General features: G+C 45.3%; 1 protein-coding gene across 2 annotated transcripts; it reads left to right on the top strand.

Annotated features, from left to right (window-relative positions):
- Positions 1-6,985: 6,985 nt before the first annotated feature.
- On the top strand, positions 6,986-24,521 carry SUV39H1 (SUV39H1 histone lysine methyltransferase). 2 transcript variants are annotated; one of them, XM_077284120.1, is made up of 6 exons: positions 6,986-7,233; positions 16,275-16,420; positions 18,496-19,185; positions 19,386-19,532; positions 22,820-22,949; positions 23,533-24,521. In XM_077284120.1, exons 1-6 carry the CDS (start codon positions 7,206-7,208, stop codon positions 23,664-23,666), a joined length of 1,275 nt encoding a protein of 424 aa, XP_077140235.1. In that variant the 5' UTR covers positions 6,986-7,205; the 3' UTR covers positions 23,667-24,521. The 2 variants fall into 2 exon arrangements, with proteins under 2 accessions (XP_077140235.1, XP_077140236.1); XM_077284121.1 differs by having other exon boundaries at positions 7,099-7,233; positions 18,496-18,663; positions 23,533-24,188.
- The last annotated feature ends 567 nt before the right edge of the window (positions 24,522-25,088 follow it).

The raw sequence follows: 25,088 nt of genomic DNA, 5'->3' as shown, positions 1-25,088 counted from the left end.
ATATATATATATATATATATATATATATATATATTTTAAGGATTAGTATATAATGTTTCTCAGTAATAAAAAGAAAAAAAGCACATTTACGGTAACTGGGTCCGAAAAGTCTGAATATGAAAATAAAAAAGGAATTTAACTCTTAGCTTTAACATAAATAAATAAGCATCAGAACTGCCATATTTTGTCATCAGTTATCTTCCCATGTCCATGCCCCCTCCCACTAAAAAAAGCAATAAAGAGTGTTTAAAAGTGTTATAACTTTACCAAGATTGTGTAAAAAACTTACAACATGACTGGTAAGACACCATCCATGTGTAGAAATCGCAGGAATGCAGGATGTCGCCACGGACAGGAGGCAGATCAAGAGTTAAAGTATTTATTTAACAATAAATGCACTCCACGCAGGGAGTAGTGGGTTGCAGGGTGGTGGTAGGAAATGGGGCAGAACTGGGAGAGTGCCAGGGTAGGACAGGGGCAAGCGATAGTTCAGAATTAAAGACTTAGACTGTAGTCTACTTCTGTGCAGCGTCAATGGGCTCCAACAGTGGCACCGACAACAGCGGCACGTGACATCTCAGCAAAGTCTGTAGAAGGTTGGAATCCAACGACGGCACCGACAACAACGGAGCGTAACGTCTCATCACAGTGGATTTCCCGTACTTAAGGTGTCTAGCACGGTACTGAGTTCAACATAATCGACCGCCGGAATGGGACTTCGCTCTGCGGCGTACACTGGTCCTGGGTGACAAGGCTCATGCCTAGTCACCAGCCTCTCTCAGCGTCGCACGCCTGATACAGTCCCGATCTCAAGTCTGTGTCTCCTCCAGGATGGCGGGTTCTGTCGCCTAGTAGTACACCAGCCCCCGCTGGGGACCTAAGTGAAGGAGTACTGTCGGGTGAGGTTATATGCACAGAACGCTCTGCCCTGTCAGCAGACACTGCACCCGACTCACCACTCGGCTTTCCTGCCCTGGCTCTGCTCTGTGCACATAGGTCTGCATGGCTCCGCTGGCACACTAATCCCCCCCAGCACCTTTCCTCCTGGACAGCAGCAGCACGGCCGGTCACAGGCCTGGTATTCTCAGGTGGGGGAAGGGGCAGCCTATCGCGCCGCTCACTGCTCTGCTCCGCGCTGCTCTGCGCCGGAGTTTGACTGGCTTCACGTGCTTTTTCCCTTTTTGCCCAGTTGCTGCGTTCTCTCCAACGGCTCTCCCTGCCCCCTCCTGTCAGCAGGAAGCTCCGTCTCTCTCAGGCCTCTCTCCGGCAGCATGGGAAGGTCCGCCTCCCTCAGGCTTCCCCCCGGAAACAGAGGAAGCAGCCCTTTCAGTTCCGGACCCGGAATGCAGGTACCCGCAGTCTGGTCTATCTCCTTACACATGGATGAATAAAAACATTCATACCTTATAGACATTTCTCCATTACTAATCCGTGGGCTTGATGTCACCAGACAATACAAAGGTGACATCAACCCCACAAATATGAACCTCACTTGCCAAAACTACAGGGCAAGTGGGAAGAGCAGGGCAATTGGTGCATCTAATAGAAGCAACTTTTACTGGGCTGCTGCGGGCTATTTTTAGACTGGGGGGTGGCAATATCAATGGCCCCTTACCAGCCTGAGAATACCAGCCCCCAGCTGTCTGTTTTAGCTTGGCTGGTTGTCAAAAATGGTGGGGACCCCTACACTAGGTTTTTTAAATAATCAAAAAATATACGGCATGGGGACACCTCTAATTTATGCCATACACTTTCAAAATAAGATCAACCAAACATGGCAAGTCTTCATTGTTCAACCACCACAACCCCTTTGTATACCAGACCAATGCCCAAACCCCATAACCTCCCTATCCAACATCACTGAAGGGGGGCTTAATTGTCTCCTCTCCAAATCGCACCTCACCACCTGTGCGCTCGATCCCATCCCATCTCTTCCCCAACCTCACCACCACTCTTATCCCATCCCTAAACCACCTCTTCAACCTATCACTAACTTCTGGCACCTTCCCTTCTGCTTTCAAACATGCCACAATCACGCCTATCCTTAAAGGGAACATGTCACCCCCAAAATCGATGGTGAGGTAAGCTCACCCCTCATCAGGAGCTTATCTACAGGATTCTGTAATGCTGTAGATAAGCCCCCGATGTTACCTAAAAGAGGAGAAAAAGAGGTTAGATTATACTCACCCAGGGGCGGTCCCGCTGCGGTCCGGGTCCGATGGGTGTCTCAGGTCCGGTCCGGAGCCTCCCATCTTCATTCCATGACGTTCTCTTCTGGTCTTATCGCCGCGGCTGCAGCGCAGGCGTACTTTATCTGTCCTGTAGAGGGCAGAGCAAAGTACTGCAGTGCGCAGGCGCCGGGCCTCTCTGACCTGTCCCGGCGCCTGAGCACTGCAGTACTTTGCTCTGCCCTCAACAGGGCAGACAAAGTACGCTTGTGCCGCAGCCGCGAAGACCAGAAGAGGACGTCATGGAATGAAGATTGGAGGCTCCGGACCGGTCCTGAGACACCCATCGGACCCGGACCGCAGCGGGACCGCCACTGGGTGAGTATAATCTAACCTCTTTTTCTCCTCTTTTAGGTAACATCGGGGGCTTATCTACAGCAGTACAGAATGCTGTAGATAAGCCCCTGATGACGGTGAGCTTACTTTACCATCGATTTTTGGGGTGACAGGTTCCCATTAACCCCTTTACCCCCAAGGGTGGTTTGCACGTTAATGACCAGGCCAATTTTTACAATTCTGACCACTGTCCCTTTATGAGGTTATAACTTTGGAACGCTTCAACGGATCCTGGTGATTCTGACAATGTTTTCTCGTGACATATTGTACTTCATGATAGTGGTAAAATTTCTTTGATATTACCTGCGTTTATTTGTGAAAAAAATGGAAATTTGGCGAAAATTGAAAAAATTTCACAATTTTCCAACTTTGAATTTTTATGCAATTATATCACAGAGATATGTCTCACAAAATACTTAATATGTAACATTTCCCACATGTCTACTTTATATCAGCACAATTTTGGAACCAAAATTTTTTTTTTTTTAGGGAGTTATAAGGGTTAAAAGTTGACCAGCAATTTCTCATTTTTACACCATTTTTTTTTAGGGACCACATCTCATTTGAAGTCATTTTGAGGGGTCTATTATGATAAACAATACCCAAGTGTGACACCATTCTAAAAACTGCACCCCTCAAGGTGCTCAAAACCACATTCAAGAAGTTTATTAACCCTTCAGGTATTTCACAGGAATTTTTGGAATGTTTAAATAAAAATGAACATTTAACTTTTTTTTCACAACAAATTTACTTCAGCTCCAATTTGTTTTATTTTACCAAGGGTAATAGAAGAAAATGGACCCCAAAAGTTATTGTACAATTTGTCCTGAGTACGCCGATACCCCATATGTGGGGGTAAACCACTGTTTGGGCGCATAGGAGAGCTCGGAAGGGAAGGAGCGCCTTTTGACTTTTCAATGCAAAATTGACAGGAATTAAGATGGGACGCCATGTTGCGTTTGGAGAGCCACTGATGTGCCTAAACATTGAAACCCCCCACAATTGACCCACTATTGGAAACTAGACGCCCCCAAGGAACTTATCTAGATGTGTTGTGAGAACTTTGAACCCCCAAGTGTTTCACTACAGTTTATAACACAGAGCCGTGAAAATAAAAAATCTTTTTTTTTTCACACAAATTATTTTTTAGCCCCCAGTTTTGTATTTTTCCAAGGGTAACAGTTGAAATTGGACCCCAAAAGTTGTTGTCCAATTTGTCCTGAGCACGCTGATACCCCATATGTGGGGGGGAACCACCGTTTGAGCGCATGGCAGAGCTCGGAAGGGAAGGAGCGTCATTTGGAATGTAGACTTAGATGGATTGGTCTGCAGGCGTCACATTGTGTTTGCAGAGCCCCAATGTGCCTAAACAGTAGAAACCCCCCACAAGTGACCCCATATTGGAAACTAGACCCCCCAAGGAACTTATCTAGATGGGTTGTGAGAACTTTGAACCCCCAAGTGTTTCGCTACAGTTTATAACGCAGAGCCGTGAAAATAAAAAATCTTTTTTTTTCCACAAAAATTATTTTTTAGCCCCCAGTTTTGTATTTTCCCAAGAGTAACAGGAGAAATTGGACCCCAAAAGTTGTTGTCCAATGTGTCCTGAGTACGCTGATACCCCATATGTTGGGGTAAACCCCTGATTGGGCGCACGGGAGAGCTCGGAAGGGAAGGAGCACTGTTTTACTTTTTCAAAGCAGAATTGGCTGGAATTGAGATCGGACGCCATGTCGCGTTTGGAGAGCCCTTGATGTGCCTAAACAGTGGAAACCCCCCAATTATAACTGAAACCCTAATCCAAACACATCCCTAACCCTAATCCCAATGGTAACCCTAACCACACCCCTAACCCTGACACACCCCTAACCCTAATCCCAACCCTATTCCCAACTGTAAATGTAATCCAAACCCTAACCCTAACTTTAGCCCCAAGCCTAACTGTAGCCTTAACCCTAGCCCCAACCCTAACCCTAACCCTTTCCCTAACCCTAACGGGAAAATGGAAATAAATACATTTTTTTAATTTTTCGCTAACTAAGGGGGTGATGAAGGGGGGTTTGATTTACTTTTATAGCGGGTTTTTTAGCGGATTTTTATGATTGGCAGCCGTCACACACTAAAAGATGCTATTTATTGCAAAAAATATTTTTTGCGTTACCACATTTTGAGAGCTCTAATTTTTCCATATTTTGGTTCACAGAGTTATGTGAGGTCTTGTTTTTTGCGGGACGAGTTGACGTTTTTATTGGTAACATTTTTGGGCACGTGACATTTTTTGATCGCTTTTTATTCCAATTTTTGTGAGGCAGAATGACCAAAAACCAGCTATTCATGAATTTCTTTTGGGGGAGGCGTTTATACCGTTCCGCGTTTGGTAAAATGGATAAAGCAGTTTTATTCTTCGGGTCAGTACGATTACAGCGATACCTCATTTATATCATTTTTTTATGTTTTGGCGCTTTTATACGATAAAAAATATTTTATATAAAAAATAATTATTTTTGCATCGCTTTATTCTGAGGACTATCACTTTTTTATTTTTTCTTTGATAATGCTGTATGGCGGCTCGTTTTTTTACGGGACAAGATGACGTTTTCAGCGGTACCATTGTTATTTATATCCGTCTTTTTGATCGCGTGTTATTCCACTTTTTGTTTGGCGGTATGATAATAAAGCGTTGTTTTTTGCCTCTTTTTTTTACGGTGTTCACTGAAGGGGTTAACTAGTGGGACAGTTTTAGGGTATGTTTCCACGGTACGTAAACGCTGCTTGTTTGACGCTGCAGCGTCAAACAAGCAGCATCCAGATGTTCCAGCATAGTGGAGGGGATTTTATGAAATCCCGTCTCCACTATGCGTGGAAACCCGCACGCGGCGGCCCTGCGACTCCGGACATGCTGCGCGTCTTTTCAGATCGCAGCATGTCCGTACACCTTGCGGGGACGCAGCGTCCCCGCAAGGCATATCACAGGGCCCTATGGCGAGGGGTGCGATAATCCCGGATGTGTACTGTACACATCCGGCACCATCGCGTCCCAGGAAGGGTGCGGGGCTTAACGCCGAGCGGCTTCGCCGCTGCGGCGATACCGCCGCCCCTCCGGACCGTGGAGCCATACCCTTAGAGGTCGGGTCGTTACAGACGCGGCGATACTAAATATGCGTATTTTTATTGTTTTGTTTTTATTTAGATAAAGAAATTTATTAATAGGAACAATATTTTATCCTTCCCCACTATCCTGTAGAATGTAAGCCCGCAAGGGCAGGGTCCTCGCCTCTCTGTAATTATTAGTTTGCTTACTGTAAGTGATATCTGTGATTTGAATGTAACTCCTTCTCATGTACAGCACCATGGAATTAATGGTGCTATATAAATAAATAATTATTATTGACAACCAGCAATGCGGAAGCTGACAGCTGGTTGTTGCCTGGCTGGTTATGAAAAATACAGAAGAAACCCACGTCATATACTTTTTTATTTTATTATTTATAGTGCAGGTGACAGCTGATGAATACTCTTATCAGCCGCCGCCTGTTCGCACTGTTAACTGCTGATGACAGCTCGCAACTTTGTCCCCTGCTAGAACTGATTGCAGCTTGAGCAGGGGAGAATGATGAGAATTGTCATCAGCTCCCGATGCCAAGAAACAGCGCAGACAGCACCGCTGCTTCCCAGGCGCCAGTACGTGTCACACTGATGACACCCGGATGTCATCCGTATGCACGTGGAGGGACGTTTTGCGACCGTGCTGCTAGTTAAAAAATGGACGTGTTTATTAAAAATAATAAATAAATCTGGTGGGCTGCACTGGTACCACCAGGAGAATCCAGTCACCAGACTGTGATTACCGCACAGTGAACACCGCAGAAACAATGGTGGTGTCCCATTCCTTCAGCGTTTCATCCCACTAGAATTTGTTCCTGTTTTCCAGCATGTTACACGGATACACGAAATGGTGGCGTTCAATGCTACAACAACTCAACTGGCAAATAACAAGTTCTCCTAAGGAAAAAAAAGTACTGACAGCAAGCAGAGATCTTGTATAGTAACCTGGGATATTTCCCTGCCTGCCATGGAGCTGATGATTCTAGTGTTATCACTGAGACGTCGTGCACTGCCCCAGTCACCGACCACACAGGGCTCAGGAACCTCCAGCCACACAGGATCTCCCACAAGTCACTGGACTCCTCACTATTCAGCGGCTCAATAAGCTCCCACTACCAGGCAGCGACACCCATAACAGCACCAGAACCGTGGGAGTTAAATATAAATAAATAAATAATAATAATTTACCTCACATTTATTGTGCTATACTGGGAAATTAATACATATATTTTACTAAGAAAATGTCTTCGTTGTCGGCCATGATATCGTAGACCGCTAACTAAGCACTTAAAACTCACCACAGTAAAATGGCCGCCGGGGAGCAGACCTGCAGCAGGGCTTCCTCTTGTGCTACAATCTCACTCGCCCACTGCTTCTCAATCGGGTGAAATGGCGCGCAATTTCAGATTCCGCCCTAGTAAGCAACGTCGGTTTGCTCCCAGCCAATCCCCGCCTCACCATGCTGCCCGCGCCGGGTCAGTCTAGCCAATCAGAATAAAGACTGCATTCCACAGTCCTCTCTCTGTCCCGCGCAACATGGCGGAGAATTTAAACGTTGTGCGTGGTGAGTGACCCGATTAGAGAGTTTGAGGGTGATAATCACGGGGTGGATGAGCTGCAGGAGGAGCGGCTGGGCGGTGACAGCGGCCGGAGGTTGTGTGTGGTGGGTCGGGGTGACAGGAGTGAGGGCAGGGGCTGCACAGGATGATAAGTATATGGGGCTGAGGGGACGAATGCGCTTCAGGGTTTCAGTTATTCTCTCCACTGCCTGGAGACTGTCACCTTCACCCTGCAATGCCACATCCTTACCGATCCTGTATTCTACCCCGGAGCTGCACTCACTATTCTGCTGGTGCAGTCACTGTGTACATACATTTACTTTTCCTGTACTGATCCTGAGTTACCGCCTGTATTATACTCGAGAGCTGCACTCACTATTCTGCTGGTGCAGTCACTGTGTACATACATTACATTACTGATCCTGAGTTACATCCTGTATTATACCCCTGAGCTGCACTCACTATTCTGCTGGTGTAGTCACTGTGTACATACATTACTGATCCTCAGTTACATCCTGTATTATACCCCAGAGCTGCACTCACTATTCTGCTGGTGCACTAACTGTGTACATACATTACATTACTGATCCTGAGTTACATCCTGTATTATACCCCAGAGCTGCACTCCCTATTCTGCTGGTGCAGTCACTGTGTACATACATTACTGATCCTCAGTTACATCCTGTATTATACCCCAGAGCTGCACTCACTATTCTGCTGGTGCAGTCACTGTGTACATACATTACTGATCCTGTACTGATCCTGAGTTACATCCTGTATTATACCCCAGAGCTGCACTCACTATTCTGCTGGTGCAGTCACTGTGTATATACATTACATTACTGATCCTGAATTACATCCTGTATTATACCCCAGTGCTGCACTCACTATACTGCTGGTGCAGTCACTGTGTACATACATTACATTACTGTTCCTGAGTTACATCCTGTATTATACTCCAGAGCTGCACTCACTATACTGCTGGTGCAGTCACTGTGTACATACATTGCATTACTGATCCTGAGTTGCACCCTGTATTATACTCCAGAGCTGCACTCACTATTCTGCTGGTGCAGTCACTGTGTACATACATTACAATACTGATCCTGAGGTACATCCTGTATTATACCCCAGAGCTGCACTCACTATTCTGCTGGTGCAGTCACTGTGTACATACAATACTGATCCTGTACTGATCCTGAGTTACATCCTGAATGATACCCCAGAGCTGCACTCACTATTCTGCTGGTGCAGTCACTGTGTACATACATTACGTATCCTGTACTTATCCCGAGTTACATCCTGTATTATACTTCAGAGCAGCACTCACTATTCTGCTGGTTCAGTCACTGTGTACATACATTACATTACTGATCCTGAGTTACATCCTGTATTATACCCCTGAGCTGCACTCACTATTCTGCTGGTGCAGTCACTGTGTACATACATTACATTACAGATCCTGAGTTACATCCTGTAGTCTACCCCAGAGCTGCACTCACTATTCTGCTGGTGCACTAACTGTGTACATACATTACATTACTGATCCTGAGTTACATCCTGTATTATACCCCAGAGCTGCACTCCCTATTCTGCTGGTGCAGTCACTGTGTACATACATTACTGATCCTCAGTTACATCCTGTATTATACCCCAGAGCTGCACTCACTCTTCTGCTGGTCTAGTCACTGTGTACATACATTACATTACTGATCCTGTACTGATCCTCAGTTACATCCTGTATTATACCCCAGAGCTGCACTCACTATTCTGCTGGTGCAGTCACTGTGTACATACATTACATTACTGATCCTGAGTTACATCCTGTATTATACCCCTGAGCTGCACTCCCTATTCTGCTGGTGCAGTCACTGTGTACATACATTACTGATCCTCAGTTACATCCTGTATTATACCCCAGAGCTGCACTCACTATTCTGCTGGTGCAGTCACTGTGTACATACAATACTGATCCTGTACTGATCCTGAGTTACATCCTGTATGATACCCCAGAGCTGCACTCACTATTCTGCTGGTGCAGTCACTGTGTACATACATTACATTACGTATCCTGTACTTATCCCGAGTTACATCCTGTATTATACTTCAGAGCAGCACTCACTATTCTGCTGGTTCAGTCACTGTGTACATACATTACAATACTGATCCTGAGTTACATCCTGTATGATACCCCAGAGCTGCACTCACTATTCTGCTGGTGCAGTCACTGTGTACATACATTACATTACTGATCCTGTGTTACATCCTGTATTATACATAAGAGCAGCACTCATTATTCTGCTGGTCCAGTCACTGTGTAGTCTCTTAGTAAGATTTTTAGGAGGGAACCAGTGGCTGTGCAGGATAGTCCAGTGTAAAACAAATGCAGCATTATCTTTCTCTTAGGCTACTTTCACACTAGCGTCGTACGACGAATTGCGACGTACTGACGCAAGCAGTGAAAGCGCCGCACAACGGGGGCAGCGGATGCAGTTTTTCAATGCATCCACTGCCCCATTGTGAGGTGCGGGGAGGAGGGGGCGGAGTTCCGGCCGCGCATGCGCGGTCGGAAATGGCAGACACGACGCACCAAAAAACGTTACATGCAACATTTTTTGGTGGCGACGGTCCGACGCAACCGTCGCAGGACGGTTGCAACGTGTGGCAATGCGTCGCTAATGCAAGTCTATGGAGAAAAAACGCATCCTGCAAGCACTTTTGCAGGATGCGTTTTTTCTACAAAACAACGCATAGCGACGTGCAGTGCACGACACTAGTGTGAAAGTAGCCTAAATGACAGACTTGTCTCCATTTCGGTTCTCCCTGCCTGGGGCCGCACTCTGCTGCTTTAGTGAACAGTCTCTGCTTGTGTTGTCACTTCTGCTTTTGGCCAGAATCTCCTACTTGTGCCGCTCTTTTGTCCAGTGAATATGCAGCACACTATGTGCTGCCCCGATACTCAGCCTCGTACTGTGCATATGGTCAACAAAACATTGGTATTACATCTGCATCATTTACGCCAAAGACAGAGCTGATGTCACACTACAGACTTTTTGTCTTCACTGTTCTAGTGGATCTGTCACTTGCTCAAAAAATAGAGTTAAATAGTTGGAAAAAATCCCCAAGCTCCTCTGAATCTACCTCCTTTTCTCTAGTCACCTTCCACGACAGCATAGGAGGATGTCTCCATTCCCTAATGGGGGACAGGAAGCACAAAGAGGTTAAAAGGCCCCTCCTACCTCCAAATCCGCTAGTGTCTTTCCTGTCCCCCATGGGGCATGGAGAGGTTGTTCTATACTGCGTGGCCGGTGACCGTGGCATTCCTGCGTTTTAACCGGGCAGTGGTGGTCGTGGGCTCTGCCTTCCGCCACATGTCGCGCTGTTCCCGTCTCCTCCGGACTCGGGACCTGTCCTGGCCCACCCGCGCCTCATTGAGGTAAAGCGGGCCAGTGATCCCTGGCGGTGTCCTCCTGAGCTCACCGCCCTTTTCCTCATCCTCCTGCAGCTCGGCGTCCCGGAAGTGACGTCGGCGGTCACTTCCGGTGTCTGCGTTCACGCAGACACTTCCTGGTGTGGCCTTGTTCCGGCCTCCAGGGCCTTAGAACGTTGCGGATGGCGTGCCGCCCCACGTGGAGGCCTGCCTTGGACCCGAGGTTGAGGAGGGGACTGCTTTCACCTGGGCTGGGTTTATTGGTACATAAACCAGCCCGAAGACACCTCCAGGTAAGACTGATCCCTTCAGTATGGATGGTGCTTCCTGCCCTACATCTGTAGAACCCAGCGCTGCCCCAGCTCCTGTAAGTCAGTCGCGGGGTGGGTCCAAGCCCAGGGTAATAGAGGCCCTCTTTTAATTCCTGACTCCACTCTCCCTCTATTTTAGGGATACAAGTCTGCCCAGAAAAACCCGGCCAAGAAAATGGCAAAATGTGCGATCTGCAGTATAAAGCTTCCCTCCTTATGGGAGAAGAAACTATGTCAAGCCTGCACAGACAAAATTGTTAGAGCCGAGCAGCCTTCTCTGCTAGAAGAAATCCGTACGTTTGTCAGAAGTGAAGTACAATCTTCCTTAGCTGCCTTCAATCCTCCTATGCCTCCTCTACAGAATCCTTCTCCTTCTAAAAAAAAAAGGAGGATTCAAAGTGAGGATTCTGACTCTGATTCTAACCCTTCCTATTCTTCCTCCTCGGAAAAATGGGGAGAAACTTCAAATTATAATATTTCCGAAGCAAGGAAATATTTTTTCTCCTTAGACTACATTGATGAACTAGTGATGGCAGTGCGCAGTACTATGGGGCTGCAGGAGGAACCTATATCTCAAACTATTCAAGATGAAATGTTTGGAGGATTGAAGTCAGAAAAGTGAATGGGGTTCCCAGTACACCAAAACATCATAGATATGATATCTCAGGAGTGGGAATGCCCAGAGAAGCGTCTAGTCACACCATCTGAAATGAGACACAGGTTTCCCTTAGAGGCAGGTTCTCCTTCCTGGGATGTGCCAAGGGTCGACATACAGGTGGCGAGAGTGGCTAAGAAAACTTCACTCCCCATTGAAGACTCCTCCCAGCTGAGGGATCCATTAGATAGGAAAATGGAGAGTCTATTAAAAAATCCTGGGAAACGTCCACCTCTGGATTAAAGTCCAACATCACGGCTACCTGTGTCGCTAGAGCCCTTTCTCGCTGGATAGATGAGCTAGAGAAGCATATTTCTCAGGGCACATCAAGGGGAGAACTGCTGGATTCTCTGCCCATGCTTCAAAAGGCTTCGGCCTTTCAGACGCCTCCATGGAGTCTATTAGGATTGCGGCTAGATCCCTAGTCCAGTCCAATTCAGCACGAAGAGCCCTCTGGCTTAAAATGTGGAGTGGTGATGTAACCTCCAAAATTAAGCTGTGCTCAATACCCTTTAAAGGTGACTACCTATTTGGCCCCTCTCTAGATGAAATTCTAGAAAAGGCCACAGATAGGAAAAAGGCCCTTCCAGAGCAAAAGCCTATCAGGAAGCGTTTTGTTTTTTTTTTGTGCCCCCCAGTCAACTACCCCTCAAACAAGAGGTAAAGGTAAAACGGGGAGATGGAGCTATGCCAAAGGGAGGGGAAAAAATATCCTCATTCCCCAACAGCAGCAGCAGGAGAAATGACTCCGTCCCGGAGGGGGGGGAGCCTCGCAAAATTCATCCATCACTGGTGGGCCATCTACGAATCTCAGTGGGTCCTCAATATAATACAAGAGGGCCTTCTGATAGAATTCTTATCTCCCCCCTCTTGGAATCTGAGGGTTACCTCCCCGTCATCTCAGAGAGATTTCTCAATGATGACAGGCCTGAGGGACCTGCTAAAATCAGACGCAATTTCCCAGATACCCCCAGAAGAATGGGGTGTAGGACATTATTCTCGATTATTCCTGGTAAAAAAAAACCAGGGGAACTGAGTCATAATAAACCTGAAAGCGCTGAATCGTCATATTGTGTACCGCAGATTTAAGATGGAATTCGTGAAATCAGCCATTCCCCTAAATAGGTCCAGGGTTCTTTATGGTAACAATAGACCTAAAAGACTCTTACTTTCATGTGCCCATTCACCCCGTCAAAGGAAATTTCTCAGGTTTGTGATTCAATTCAATCAGCAGGTGACACACTTTCAGTTCAACGTGCTCTCTTTTGGAATCTCTTCAGCCCCAAGAGTTTTCTCAAGGATAATGTCAGCGACAGTGACTCATATCCGCAAACAGGGAATCTGTATCATCCCTTACCTGGACGATCTGCTTCTGATAGCCCCCTCAGCTCAGGTTCTCACCAATCATGTTGCGAGAACCCTGGACATTCTCAAAACATTAGGGTGGCTCCCGAATCTAAAAAAATCCCAATTACAACCTTCCAAGACAAGAAGGTTCCTGGGAGTCCTGCTGGACTCTGTAAAACAGAAGTCCTTTCTCCCGGATGACCATCTTCGGGCCTTAACAAAAAAAAGTGATAGATTTCAGAGAAAGCAGATCTCCGACCATACGGGAAAGCATGTCAGTCTTGGGCTCCATGACGGCATGTATCCAGTCGGTGTCATGGGCTCAGACCCATTCCAGAGTCCTCCAGGCCCACATTCTCGCAAACTGGGATGGAAATCTGGCTTCCCTAAACAGATGAGTTTTTACTCCAGGTCGCGTGAAGGCATCACTTGCATGGTGGTTGAGCCCCAGAAATATTCACAGGGGGGTAAGCTGGTCACAATCTCCCCTCGTGACAATCACGACCGACGCCAGCAAGCGGGGTTGGGGAGCAGTAATCCTGCATACTCCGTTTCAGGGCCTCGAGTCAGACAATAAGTGCAAGATCCTCCAATTTCAGAGAACTGAAAGCAGTGGAGGAAGCCCTCAAAGCAGCAAGCAGCTTAATTTCAGGAAGACATGTCCAGATTTACTCAGACAGCACAACTACTGTCGCCCATCTCAAACATCAGGGGAGCTCAAAATTCAACAGCTTGGCAGGCGTCTCGAGTCGAATTTTTTGCTGGGCAGAAAAGAACCTTCTCTCCCTCACAGCAGTCCACCTGAAGGGGTCGTCAAACTTCCAGGCGGATTTCCTGAGTCGTCGGGACATTCAGCCTGGGGAGTGGAGTCTGAACAAAAGAATTTTCAGGATGCTGGTAGACAAATGGGGCCTTCGGGAGGTAGATCTGTTTGCCTCGTGTCAGAATGCCCAGGTAAAAACCTTTTTTTCCCTAAACCCCAGGGACAATCCCAGAGGGGTAGATGCCCTGGTCCAGACTTGGAACTTCCGACTGGCATACGCTTTTTCACCAATTCCTCTGTTGGCGAAAGTCCTGCGAAAGATACGAGAGTAACAGGTGCCTACCATACTGGTAGCCCCAGTGTGGCCGAAGAGGAGTTGGTACAACCTCATTGTCGAGCTGAGTATAGATGGGCCAGTCCTCTTACCAGTGGATACCGATCTTCTCCAAGGATCTTTTCAACATTGCAACCCCCGGAAATGGAACCTAGCAGCCTGGTTGCTGAAACCCAGGTCCTAAAGGTGGGGGGGACTATCGGATGCACTGATTTCTACTTTACAAAGATCCAGGAAACCCGTTACAAATGCAATTTACAGTAAGGTGTGGAAAACCTTCTCCACCTTTTGTCTTCCTGGTACTCCTGATCCTCTCCGTCCAAATATATCTAAAATTTTGGATTTTCTTCAGCGCGGATTAGAGTTGGGGCTTAAGCCTAGCACTTTGAAAGTCCAAGTCTCTGCCCTCAGTGCTGTTTTCGATCAGGAGCTGGCCAACCATCGTTGGGTCAAAAGATTTATGGTATCCGCTCTCAGGTTGCAACCTGGGAAACAACCTGTTATCCCTTCTTGGGATCTAAACCTGGTCCTCAGAGGTCTCACTCAAGCACCGTTTGAGCCCCTGTCTTCTTGCTCTCCTCAGTTTCTGTCGTACAAAGCTGCCTTTCTAGTGGCAATAACCACTGCAAGACGAGTAGGAGAGCTTCAATCCCTATCAGTAAGAGAACCCTACTTGACAATAACAGACTATTCTATAAGCCTCCGTCTGGATCCCGTTTTTCTACCTAAAGTGGTGTCTGATTTTCACCATTCTCAAAACATCATCCTTCCCTCATTCTGTCAGAATCCGGCAAACTCTAAGGAAGAAGAATTTCATACTCTTGACGTTAGACGTATTATCATACACTACCTTGAGCAGACGAACTCTTTCAGAATTGACCAAAACCTGTTTAACCATATGTCAGGTCAGAAAAAGGGGAAGAAGGTGGCAAAAAGCACCATCTCTAGCTGGATTAAGAGGGCTATTCAAGAATCTTATCTAGCCCAAAAATTAACACCGCCAACTGGAGTCAGAGCTCACTCTACAAGATCTACGTCAACTTCATGGGCTGAACAAGCGGGCGCCTCCATCGAGCAGATCTGCAGGGCTGCAACTTAGTCTTCACGACATACATTTACCAAACACTATAGATTGGACTTACTGTCCAACCGGGATCTAGTCTTTGGCCGGAAAGTTCTCCAGGCTGTTGTTCACCCCCCTAGTGCAGAATTGGTTGGTACTCCTCCTATGCTGTTGTAGAAGGAGACTAGAGAAAATAGAATTAGACTTACCGGTAATTCGGTTTCTAGGAACCTTCCACGACAGCACTAATTCCCTCCCTTCCTTTAGGTTTATTAAGGTAGCTAGTGCTATGGTATCCGTTATAAGTCACTGGCGATTTGGACGTAGAGGTAGGAGGGGCCTTTTAACCTCTTTGTGCTTCCTGTCCCCATTAGGGAATGGAGACATCCTCCTATGCTGTCGTGTAAGGTTCCTAGAAACCAAATTACCGGTAAGTCTAATTCTATTTTTTTTTCTGTGTTACATTGCGTCACTTTATTGCAGAGATATTCAAATTTGTTTGTTTTGGAGCGCAGTATGTGAAATCTCTGCTTGTAGTGGAGCTGGGCATTTCTTTTGAGTCTTCTCTGGGAACTTGCGCTGTCATCGCTCCCTCCCAGATGCTGCCAATCATAGCCCAGTAGTTGATCAAGCTGTCTAATCCACTACTAAGCTGTTTGGGAGGGGTGAAAGGGCACGCCCCCAGAGTAGACTGAAGAAACACCCAGCTGCACTACAAGCAGAGAATTCACATACTGCGCTTCAAAATGAACAAATGTGAATATCTCCACAATGGAGCTCGGCTGCCCAAAGCAGATAAAAAGTGGCAAAATCAGGAAAACTTTGGAATTTTTTTTTCATAAAGTATTTAACTCCTTTTTTTCTGAGTGACAGGTCCTCCTTTATTAACCTGCGTAAGGCAGTGCCTCAGATTGTAGTGATCCCCTATCTACACAGAGAAGCATTGCATAATGTGTCTCTATATGTACGTCATGTGCCCTCATTGTGCCAACAAGCTGCAGAAATGCCCCAGGAGTCGTCTTTGTCTTGTGACTTCTGCTGTGTAGAAAGCCTGCTGGTCATAATCCTGCACTGGATGGTTTTCAATTTTTCATGGTGTAATATTTCACCTTCACTATTTTTGTTTGTTTTTTTCTCTTGCAGGAAGTTCGGTGCAATGTCTCTCCTCTGAGTCTCATCTGCAGGATCTCTGTCGGATTGAGCACATATGTTGTACAGCCCTGGGAGTGAACCGTAAAAATATCTGTAACTTTGAGGTGGAATATCTATGCGACTACAAGAGAGTTCAGGTGGCGTATATTTTTTTAAAAAATCTGAAATCTGTGCTCTTTTTCATCAATATCCTGCTTAAATTACAGCCTCAGAAGGCAGAGAACCTGGGAACCCTTTAGGGTATAGCCATATACAGCAGAGTGGAGGCGGCTTCTTTCCTGTAATGGCTGACTGTTAGATCTTCTTGGGGCTCTCCAAACTAATATGACATGCCTTATCTCAAGGGTACACAACATTTTTTGGTCCAATGGCCACATTGCCATACTTATCCAATCTTATGGGCTGCAAAAAAAAATTTTTTTAAAGGGGTAGTTACATGAATTCATCACCAGAACAAAATGTTGAGTATTTGAGAAGGATTTGGAGAGTTCTGCTCCAAAACATTAGTGTGAACATATGCTAACAAACTGAGTTTTTGGGTTCAGAAACTCTGCAAATCCTTTTCATAGTCTACAAGTTTTGACGCTTTTTAAGTGTTAACATAGCCATGAAGCACGTTATGGATTGCTACATATGGACAAGGCCAGAACCACCTTCAGTACGCGAATGCAGGCACCAGAACCACCCTCACTACATGTATACAGCACCAAGCTTAGTACAGCAATCAATTGAAATGTCAGGTCAGCCCCATATACGTTTTGTATCGTATGAAACTATTCCCAGTTTGTCTTTAACAATGGTAAGGAGATACAGGTAGTTGCTGCTATCAGCCATTGTCAGACTGTGGAGCATACAGGAATCGCAGCATCGATGAGACACAGGCAGGATCACAAATAAACATTTACAGCCAGTACCTTAGAGGTAACGTCTTCTCTGATTGGAGTTGTTCCCATCCCTTTTGTCTCCATATAGCACAGATGCCATGATGAGATATCAGACCCATAACTCCTCTTCACATTCCTCTTTCCCAGCAAAGTGCCCTTAAATAAAAGTATCATTATACTGCCCCATAAATAACTATATCATGTGCTGCGCCCCTGAATATATATATATAAATCTCCACTTACTGTGCTTCTTGCACACACTGTCCTTCTCCAAAATACTTCCCACCTCCCCCAATCACATTGCCCATGTCTATAATATCCCCCACACAGCCCTTCTCCATAACGCCCCCCCTCACACCACTGCCCCTTGCTATGTCGGGCCCCCTTTCACAATTTCCCCTAACTGCTCCATAATGTCACCCATTGCCATTATGTGCCCTTGTAGTAACGCAACCCTCCCCGTCCCCTCTAAAATAACATGACATTTACTGCTGCCCGACATCTCTGTGTCGCTCCAGCAGCAGCATGCTGCCTCATCACTCCGGGGCTGACGAACACTCCTCTGCCCCAGTCCCGGCGCCACAGTGCTCAAATCTTTTCGCGTCTGAAAGATCCAAATCCGTTTGAGTATGGGAAGAAGGAGCGGACACATCCTGGACAGCTCTGCAGGCCACTCAGTATCCTGTGGTGGGCAGCATGGGGCCCGCTGGCCGTATATTGTGCCGGCCTGCCTTATCGTAAAGGTGTTGTGTGATCCTGAATCTTCAGGAGCGCACAGCTCCACTGTCTCCAGGATTCCTTTTTGCCGGGAGTGGTGTGCTTCTGAAGATTGGTGCTGTGAGAGGCAGCCTTACATGTATAGCCCTGGATCTGAAGCTGGCCGCATTCAGAGCAGCCGGCCACTTTTGAGTAGGTAACCGGCCTCTCTGGGGCTGCAATGCATGCAGATGTATTGGGCAATGAGCTGTACAGTATAAAATGAAAAATCCCAACATTTTGGAGAATGTAGATTTTTTTTTTTTTTTTTAATAAGGTGTAAATTGGAAATTGCTTATTTTTTTTCAAGCAGTCTGCAATTTTACTCATTTCTAAACTTGAAATCGCCCTTTTGTGGGGTTTAGTCCTGGCAACATTCTGTTTTGCTCATTTTTTTTAAAGGCCTTCTACACTTCTTCAGTGATTGCCTAAACCATTTATACTCCATCTACGATAGTGTATCCCAGCATTTTATGTAGTTCTTAGTTTGACATATGGAATTTTTCGAGTATCCCTCTGCCTCTCCCAGCATGTGACGGTTTTACCTGAAATGATGATATCTTGCCTTTCAGGATGAGGAGCTGTACCTGGTGAAATGGAAAGGATACTCGGATACTGAGTGTTCCTGGGAACCTCGTCATCATCTCAAGTGCTTCCACCTCGTAAAGCAGTTTCACCGTGATTTGGAGAGAGAGCTCCTCCGGAGGGCAACGTCTCAAGGGAACACTACAAGTAAAAAGGTTATTGCACGGTGCCCACGTAGGCTTGATTCAAGTCTTTCTCACCATATAGTTTTAAAGGCCAAACAGAGACAAAGGCTTCGATTGTGGGAGCAACAACTCAATGCTAAACGTGCCCACCCGGGCCTTATAATAGTAGAGAATGAAGTGGATCTGGAGGGGCCCCCTAAAGACTTCATGTACATTAATCAATATAAGGTGGGCGAAGGTGTCACCATTATACAGTCTGCTGTAGGATGCACGTGCCGGGACTGTCTTACAGATGATCGCGGTTGCTGTCCGGGAGGATTTCAGCACAAATTTGCTTACAATGAAGATGGACAGGTCAAAATCAAACCTGGCTTTCCAATTTACGAATGTAACTCTCTCTGCCGATGTGGCCCCTCCTGTCCGAACCGAGTGGTTCAAAAAGGAATTCAGTACAAGTTCTGCATCTTCAGGACAGAAGATGGCAGGGGCTGGGGGGTTCGAACCCTGGAGAAGATTCGCAAAAACAGCTTTGTTATGGAGTATGTTGGTGAGGTGAGATGCCAATTGGGGGGATGACTCCACGCGGAGGTCCGATCACCATGTGATTAGTGATGTAAAGGGGCCTAATATTAACACATTGTGTTAAAGTGATGATCTAAAGAGGGAAGGGTTTCTTAGGCAAGTTTTATCCCAGGGTTGTGTACGTCTATATGCATCAGTGCCGTTTTAAATGCTGCGGTATTGAATTTCAGATAATCACTTCAGATGAGGCCGAACGCAGGGGGCAAATCTACGACCGGCAAGGGGCTACTTACCTGTTTGACCTGGACTATGTGGAAGATGTGTACACTGTGGATGCCGCACGCTATGGGAATATCTCACACTTTGTAAACCACAGTGTAAGTACTGGTGTCGGGTATGTTACAGAGCCACAGGAGAACATGGCCTTAACTGTGCAGCTCCCGCCTCATGTGAAATAACACACCTTGGCGTGAGCTGCCGGTGGTCATTCTAGCCTTGTACAGACTGAGCTTTCATTCAGACCTCCTTACATTAATAACTGAAAATCATATGTTTATGCAAAAAAGGGGATTAAATTCCTTTTCTTTTTTTTTGGTGCAACATACAGTGCCTACAAGTAGTATTCAACCCCCTGCAGATTTAGCAGGTTTGCACATTTGGAATTAACTTGGCATTGTGCCACTTGGACTGTAGATCAGCCTGGAAGTGTGAAATGCACTGCAGCAAAAAAGAAGTTATTTCTTTGTTTATTTTTTTTTTAAATTGTGAAAAGGTTTTTCAGAGGGTCATTTATTATTCAACCCCTCAACCCCCCAGAATTCTGTTTGGTTCCCCTAAAGTATTAAGAAGTAGTTCAGGCACAAAGAACAATGAGCTTCACATGTTTGGATTAATAACACAGGTCAACAAAAAAAATTTTTTTTTCTGGTGTCCAAAATATTTTAATGAATTTGGGGTATTTTTGGGGTGCTGATTCTGAATATGTCATCAGTTTTGCCAGATTGGCTCAAGTTTTTGAGATTTTTGGTATCTTATTTATAGCACTTGTTGGTAAATGCGACGCATCATCTCATTAATTTCTTTGGATTAGTACTTGAACTGAGCAGTTCTCAATATAGTTTTGTGTTAATTAGTGTTCTAAAAGTTTGTTCATAGCTTGATTTTTGCACTAACTTTATGTTGTTGTCTGTTTTCCAGTGAAAAGCATGAACTCATCAAGAAGAAGTTGTCTTAACGATCCAGACTCATTCTGTTACATTTGTGGTGAATACACACTGCCAAAACATAGAAGAAACATAACAGACTTCATAAAAAAAGTGTATTTTGCCTATTTTGGGGTTATGCTTGGGGACCAAGAAAAGTTTTGGGCACTACACATAGTGTGCAAAGCATGTATCGAATTATTACGAAAATGGAGCAAAGGACAAAGAAAAAGCTTCAAATTTGGTGTTCCAATGGTGTGGAGAGAGCCAAAAAATCATCATGATGACTGTTATTTCTGTGCAGTGCAAGTGCAAGGATTCAATAAGCATAAGAAACGAAAATGGGAGTAACATGGAATCTGCAAGAAGGCCTGTCCCTCATTGTGAAGATGTGCCTGTACCTGTGTTTACCATAAATAACAGTCATCATGATGATTTTTTGGCTCTCTCCACACCATTGGAACACCAAATTTGAAGCTTTTTCTTTGTCCTTTGCTCCATTTTCGTAATAATTCGATACATGCTTTGCACACTATGTGTGGTGCCCAAAACTTGTCTTGGTCCCCAAGCATAACCCCAAAATAGGCAAAATACACTTTTTTTACGAAGTCTGTTATGTTTCTTCTATGTTTTGGCAGTGTGTATTCACCACAAATGTAACAGAATGAGTCTGGATCGTTAAGACAACTTCTTCTTGATGAGTTCATGCTTTACACTGGAAAACAGACAACAACATAAAGTTAGTGCAAAAATCAAGCTATGAACAAACTTTTAGAACACTAATTAACACAAAACTATATTGAGAACTGCTCAGTTCAAGTACTAATCCAAAGAAATTAATGAGATGATGCGTCGCATTTACCAACAAGTGCTATAAATAAGATACCAAAAATCTCAAAAACTTGAGCCAATCTGGCAAAACTGATGACATATTCAGAATCAGCACCCCAAAAATACCCTAAATTCGATGAAATATCTTTGGCACCAAAAATGCTGTTGACCAGTGTTATCTCTTTTTCCATTCTTTTCTGACTTTTTAAGACCCTCCCCAAACTTGTGAACAGCACTCATACATGGTCAACATGGGAAAGACAAAGGAGCATTCCAAGGCCATCAGAGACAAGATCATGGAGGGTCACAAGGCTGGCAAGGGGTACAAAACCCTTTCCAAGGAGTTGGGCCTACCTGTCTCCACTGTTGGGAGCATCATCCGGAAGTGGAAGGCTTATGGAACTACTGTTAGCTTTCCATGGCCTGGACAGCCTTTGAAAGTTTCCTCCCGTGCCGAGGCCAGGCTTGTCCGAAGAGTCAAGGCTAACCCAAGGACAACAAGGAAGGAGCTCCGGGAAGATCTCATGGCAGTGGGGACATTGGTTTCAGTCAATACCATAAGTAACGTACTCCACCGCAATGGTCTCCGTTCCAGACGAGCCCGTAAGGTACCTTTACTTTCAAAGCGTCATGTCAAGGCTCGTCTACAGTTTGCTCATGATCACTTGGAGGACTCTTGAGACTGACTGGTTCAAGGTTCTCTGGTCTGATGAGACCAAGATCGAGATCTTTGGTGCCAACCACACACGTGACGTTTGGAGACTGGATGGCACTGCATACGACCCCAAGAGTACCATCCCTACAGTCAAGCATGGTGGTGGCAGCATCATGCTGTGGGGCTGTTTCTCAGCCAAGGGGCCTGGCCATCTGGTCCGCATCCATGGGAAGATGGATAGCACGGCCTACCTGGAGATTTTGGCCAAGAACCTCTGCTCCTCCATCAAGGATCTTAAGATGGGTCGTCATTTCATCTTCCAACAAGACAACGACCCAAAGCACACAGCCAAGAAAACCAAGGCCTGGTTCAAGAGGCAAAAAATCAAGGTGTTGCAGTGGCCTAGTCAGTCTCCTGACCTTAACCCAATTGAAAACTTGTGGAAGGAGCTCAAGATTAAAGTCCACATGAGACACCCAAAGAACCTAGATAACTTGGAGAAGATCTGCATGGAGGAGTGGGCCAAGATAACTCCAGAGACCTGTGCCGGCCTGATCAGGTCTTATAAAAGACGATTATTAGCTGTAATTGCAAACAAAGGTTATTCCACAAAATATTAAACCTAGGGGTTGAATAATAATTGACCCACACTTTTATGTTTAAAATTTATAAAAATTTAACTGGGCAACAAAACTTTTTGGTTTGTAAGATTTATGCATCGGTTAATAAATCCTGCTCTTGTTTGAAGGCTCTAACTTATTTGCATCTTATTAAACCTGCTAAATCTGCAGGGGGTTGAATACTACTTGTAGGCACTGTATGTGACTTCATACGGAGTACTGGACCGGCCACAATGGCGTACATGATCAGGGCAGCAAGTCATGCTGTAATGATGGTCGCACTCTGTAATACGTTTTACCCTGTGGCCAGGATTTACAAATGTATTTTTTATGTTTCTTTTCCGGGTTTGTTGCAGTGTAAACCAAACCTCCAAGTCTACAATGTCTTTGTTGATAATCAGGATGAACGGGTGCCTCGCATTGCATTTTTTGCTACGCGTACAATACGTACTGGAGAGGAGCTTACTTTTGACTATAACATGCATGGTAAGGGTTTCTTGTTTTGTTTTTTCTATTAAAGGGGTTGTCTCAATATAATTATTGGTTAAACTTGCAAAGAAGCAACTAATTCATCTCTTATTATTAATCCTCTGTTTTCAGAAACAATGAGTTTAATTCCATAGTTTACAGCTTATTCTCTAGTATAGAGCACTGCCGCAGTCTAGCAGCGGTGGCTGAGAAAGTGCACTGCTTACAAGCTCTTTTTAATAAAGCTTGTAAAGTGCTGATCTGAGTATACAATCTGGCCAACGTTTGTGCTCCTCTGATTTTGCAGCAGTATCACAGAATGCAGAGTTTCCCCCATGGCCCAAACTGTTAATCTTCAATAACTCACTGCCCCAAAGCAAACTAGAGGCAGATGAGCGTTGCGCTCCTCAAGATGACATGCGAGAACAACCTTGCACATAGTCACTGCGTCGTCTTCCTGTAAATTCTGCGTGCCAGTGTAACGGTCCTTAAATGCATCCCAAAATACCGTGTGCGGCCCCCTCCACTGCAGCCTGTGCGATGTCTGGTTTGGTTGGGACCCGGTCATGTTTGATTTATTTTCATCACTCTGTTTTGACAGTGGATCCCGTTGATGTCGAAAGCACAAAGATGGATTCGAATTTTGGTTTGGCTGGCCTCACCGGATCCCCCAAAAAAAGGATCAGGGTCGAATGCAAATGCGGCTCAACAAAGTGCCGTAAATACCTCTTCTGAAAGTAGACTGATTAACCCTTTGTGGACCGGCAGCTTGCTCCCACAGCACTTGAATAACTGTTACCAGGGAGGAGTAGTGTTTACATCGCTAGCAATTATTCTGTGGGAGGGCGCCTCCGCCTGCACTGCCTGCCATCTCCTCCCACAAAAAAAATATGGTGCTATATAATGTTTTTATCTTTTCATATTTTTTTTTATGTGATATTAACAGGGCTGCTTGTGCCTCCATGTTTCTCCTGGAAGTACCCGGTTTCTCACACCCATCACTGTCTCGTACGCAATGGGCTCAGCTTTGCGTTACTCACAATACTTGAATTGTCTCCGGTCCGCCATTCAGTCTGCGGGGACGTAGGGAAGTAAGCACCACGGACGGTCCTGCTGTCTGGCAGACTTGCCGCCATTCTGTCCCTTTTTATCATTATTGGATGATATATATTTTTTAGATTATTTGGAACACTCCCCTATTAACTTTTTTTTAATCTTTTACCTTTCTTATGTGTAAATACACTATGATGTAACCTCAGTATGGATGAATGTCTTTTTTTTTTTATGGGGGATTTGCTTTTTTATATTTACTCAGCACCATGATGGCATCCTCCAAAAGGGATTTTAAACATGGAAATAGGAGGCGCAATACTGCCTATGGCTAATGTTGGTAAGGGAAATATAGGGCTAGTACTACAATAGCCATAATGGGGGTACAATTTATTTTTTTACCCATTTCAACATTTAAAATGTATACATACTCTTTATCAAACTACTGACACAACCATAAGGGCAAGTCGGGAATCTTCATTGGTGTGGGTCCAGTTGCTGAGACCACATGATCCCTAAAATAAAGTGCTCTGTTACGTGCTTCTAACGCTTTGCGTACGAACGGTACTGGTGTCAGCACTTAATCCCACCTGCAGTTCTGACACTTCACAATCATAACCTCTAAAGATGGAAATAATCTTTCAAGACCTATTTATGGGATTAGTAAAAACTTGATCACTGGAGTAGTCAGACCACTGCTACTCCACTGATCCTGGGAATGGAGCTGTGAAATTCCCCACCTGGAGTGGTTGCTGGAAGTTCTAGTTGAGACTGAAAATAATTAATAAAAAAAAAAATTAGTTGCCTGCAGCCACCCTTAGGGGGCGCTTACTGCATACAGATTGATTTATCCTAATGCATTAGCGCTCCCTAGTGGTGGCTGCAGGAAATTGTCCAAGGGGTCTTGAAGCAATGTGCAGGAACAGCGGTAATATAATCAGCAGGGCCTTAGACCAACTTCAGAATTGGGTGTTCACTTTAATATATTTATGTATGCAAAACTGACAGGCTCAGAGCTGTGGTCTATGAATTTTTTTTTTAAACTAGATGGGGGAACAAATAGTTAATGCATACCAATAACCCCTTGTCATTTGAGGTTGTGCATGG

This window comes from Ranitomeya variabilis, chromosome 2 (genome assembly GCF_051348905.1).
Source record: "Ranitomeya variabilis isolate aRanVar5 chromosome 2, aRanVar5.hap1, whole genome shotgun sequence".
Classification (NCBI taxonomy): Eukaryota; Metazoa; Chordata; class Amphibia; order Anura; family Dendrobatidae; genus Ranitomeya; species Ranitomeya variabilis.
The sequence above is the reverse complement of the archived record's forward strand: the minus strand, read 5'-3'. Positions and strand labels throughout refer to the sequence as shown.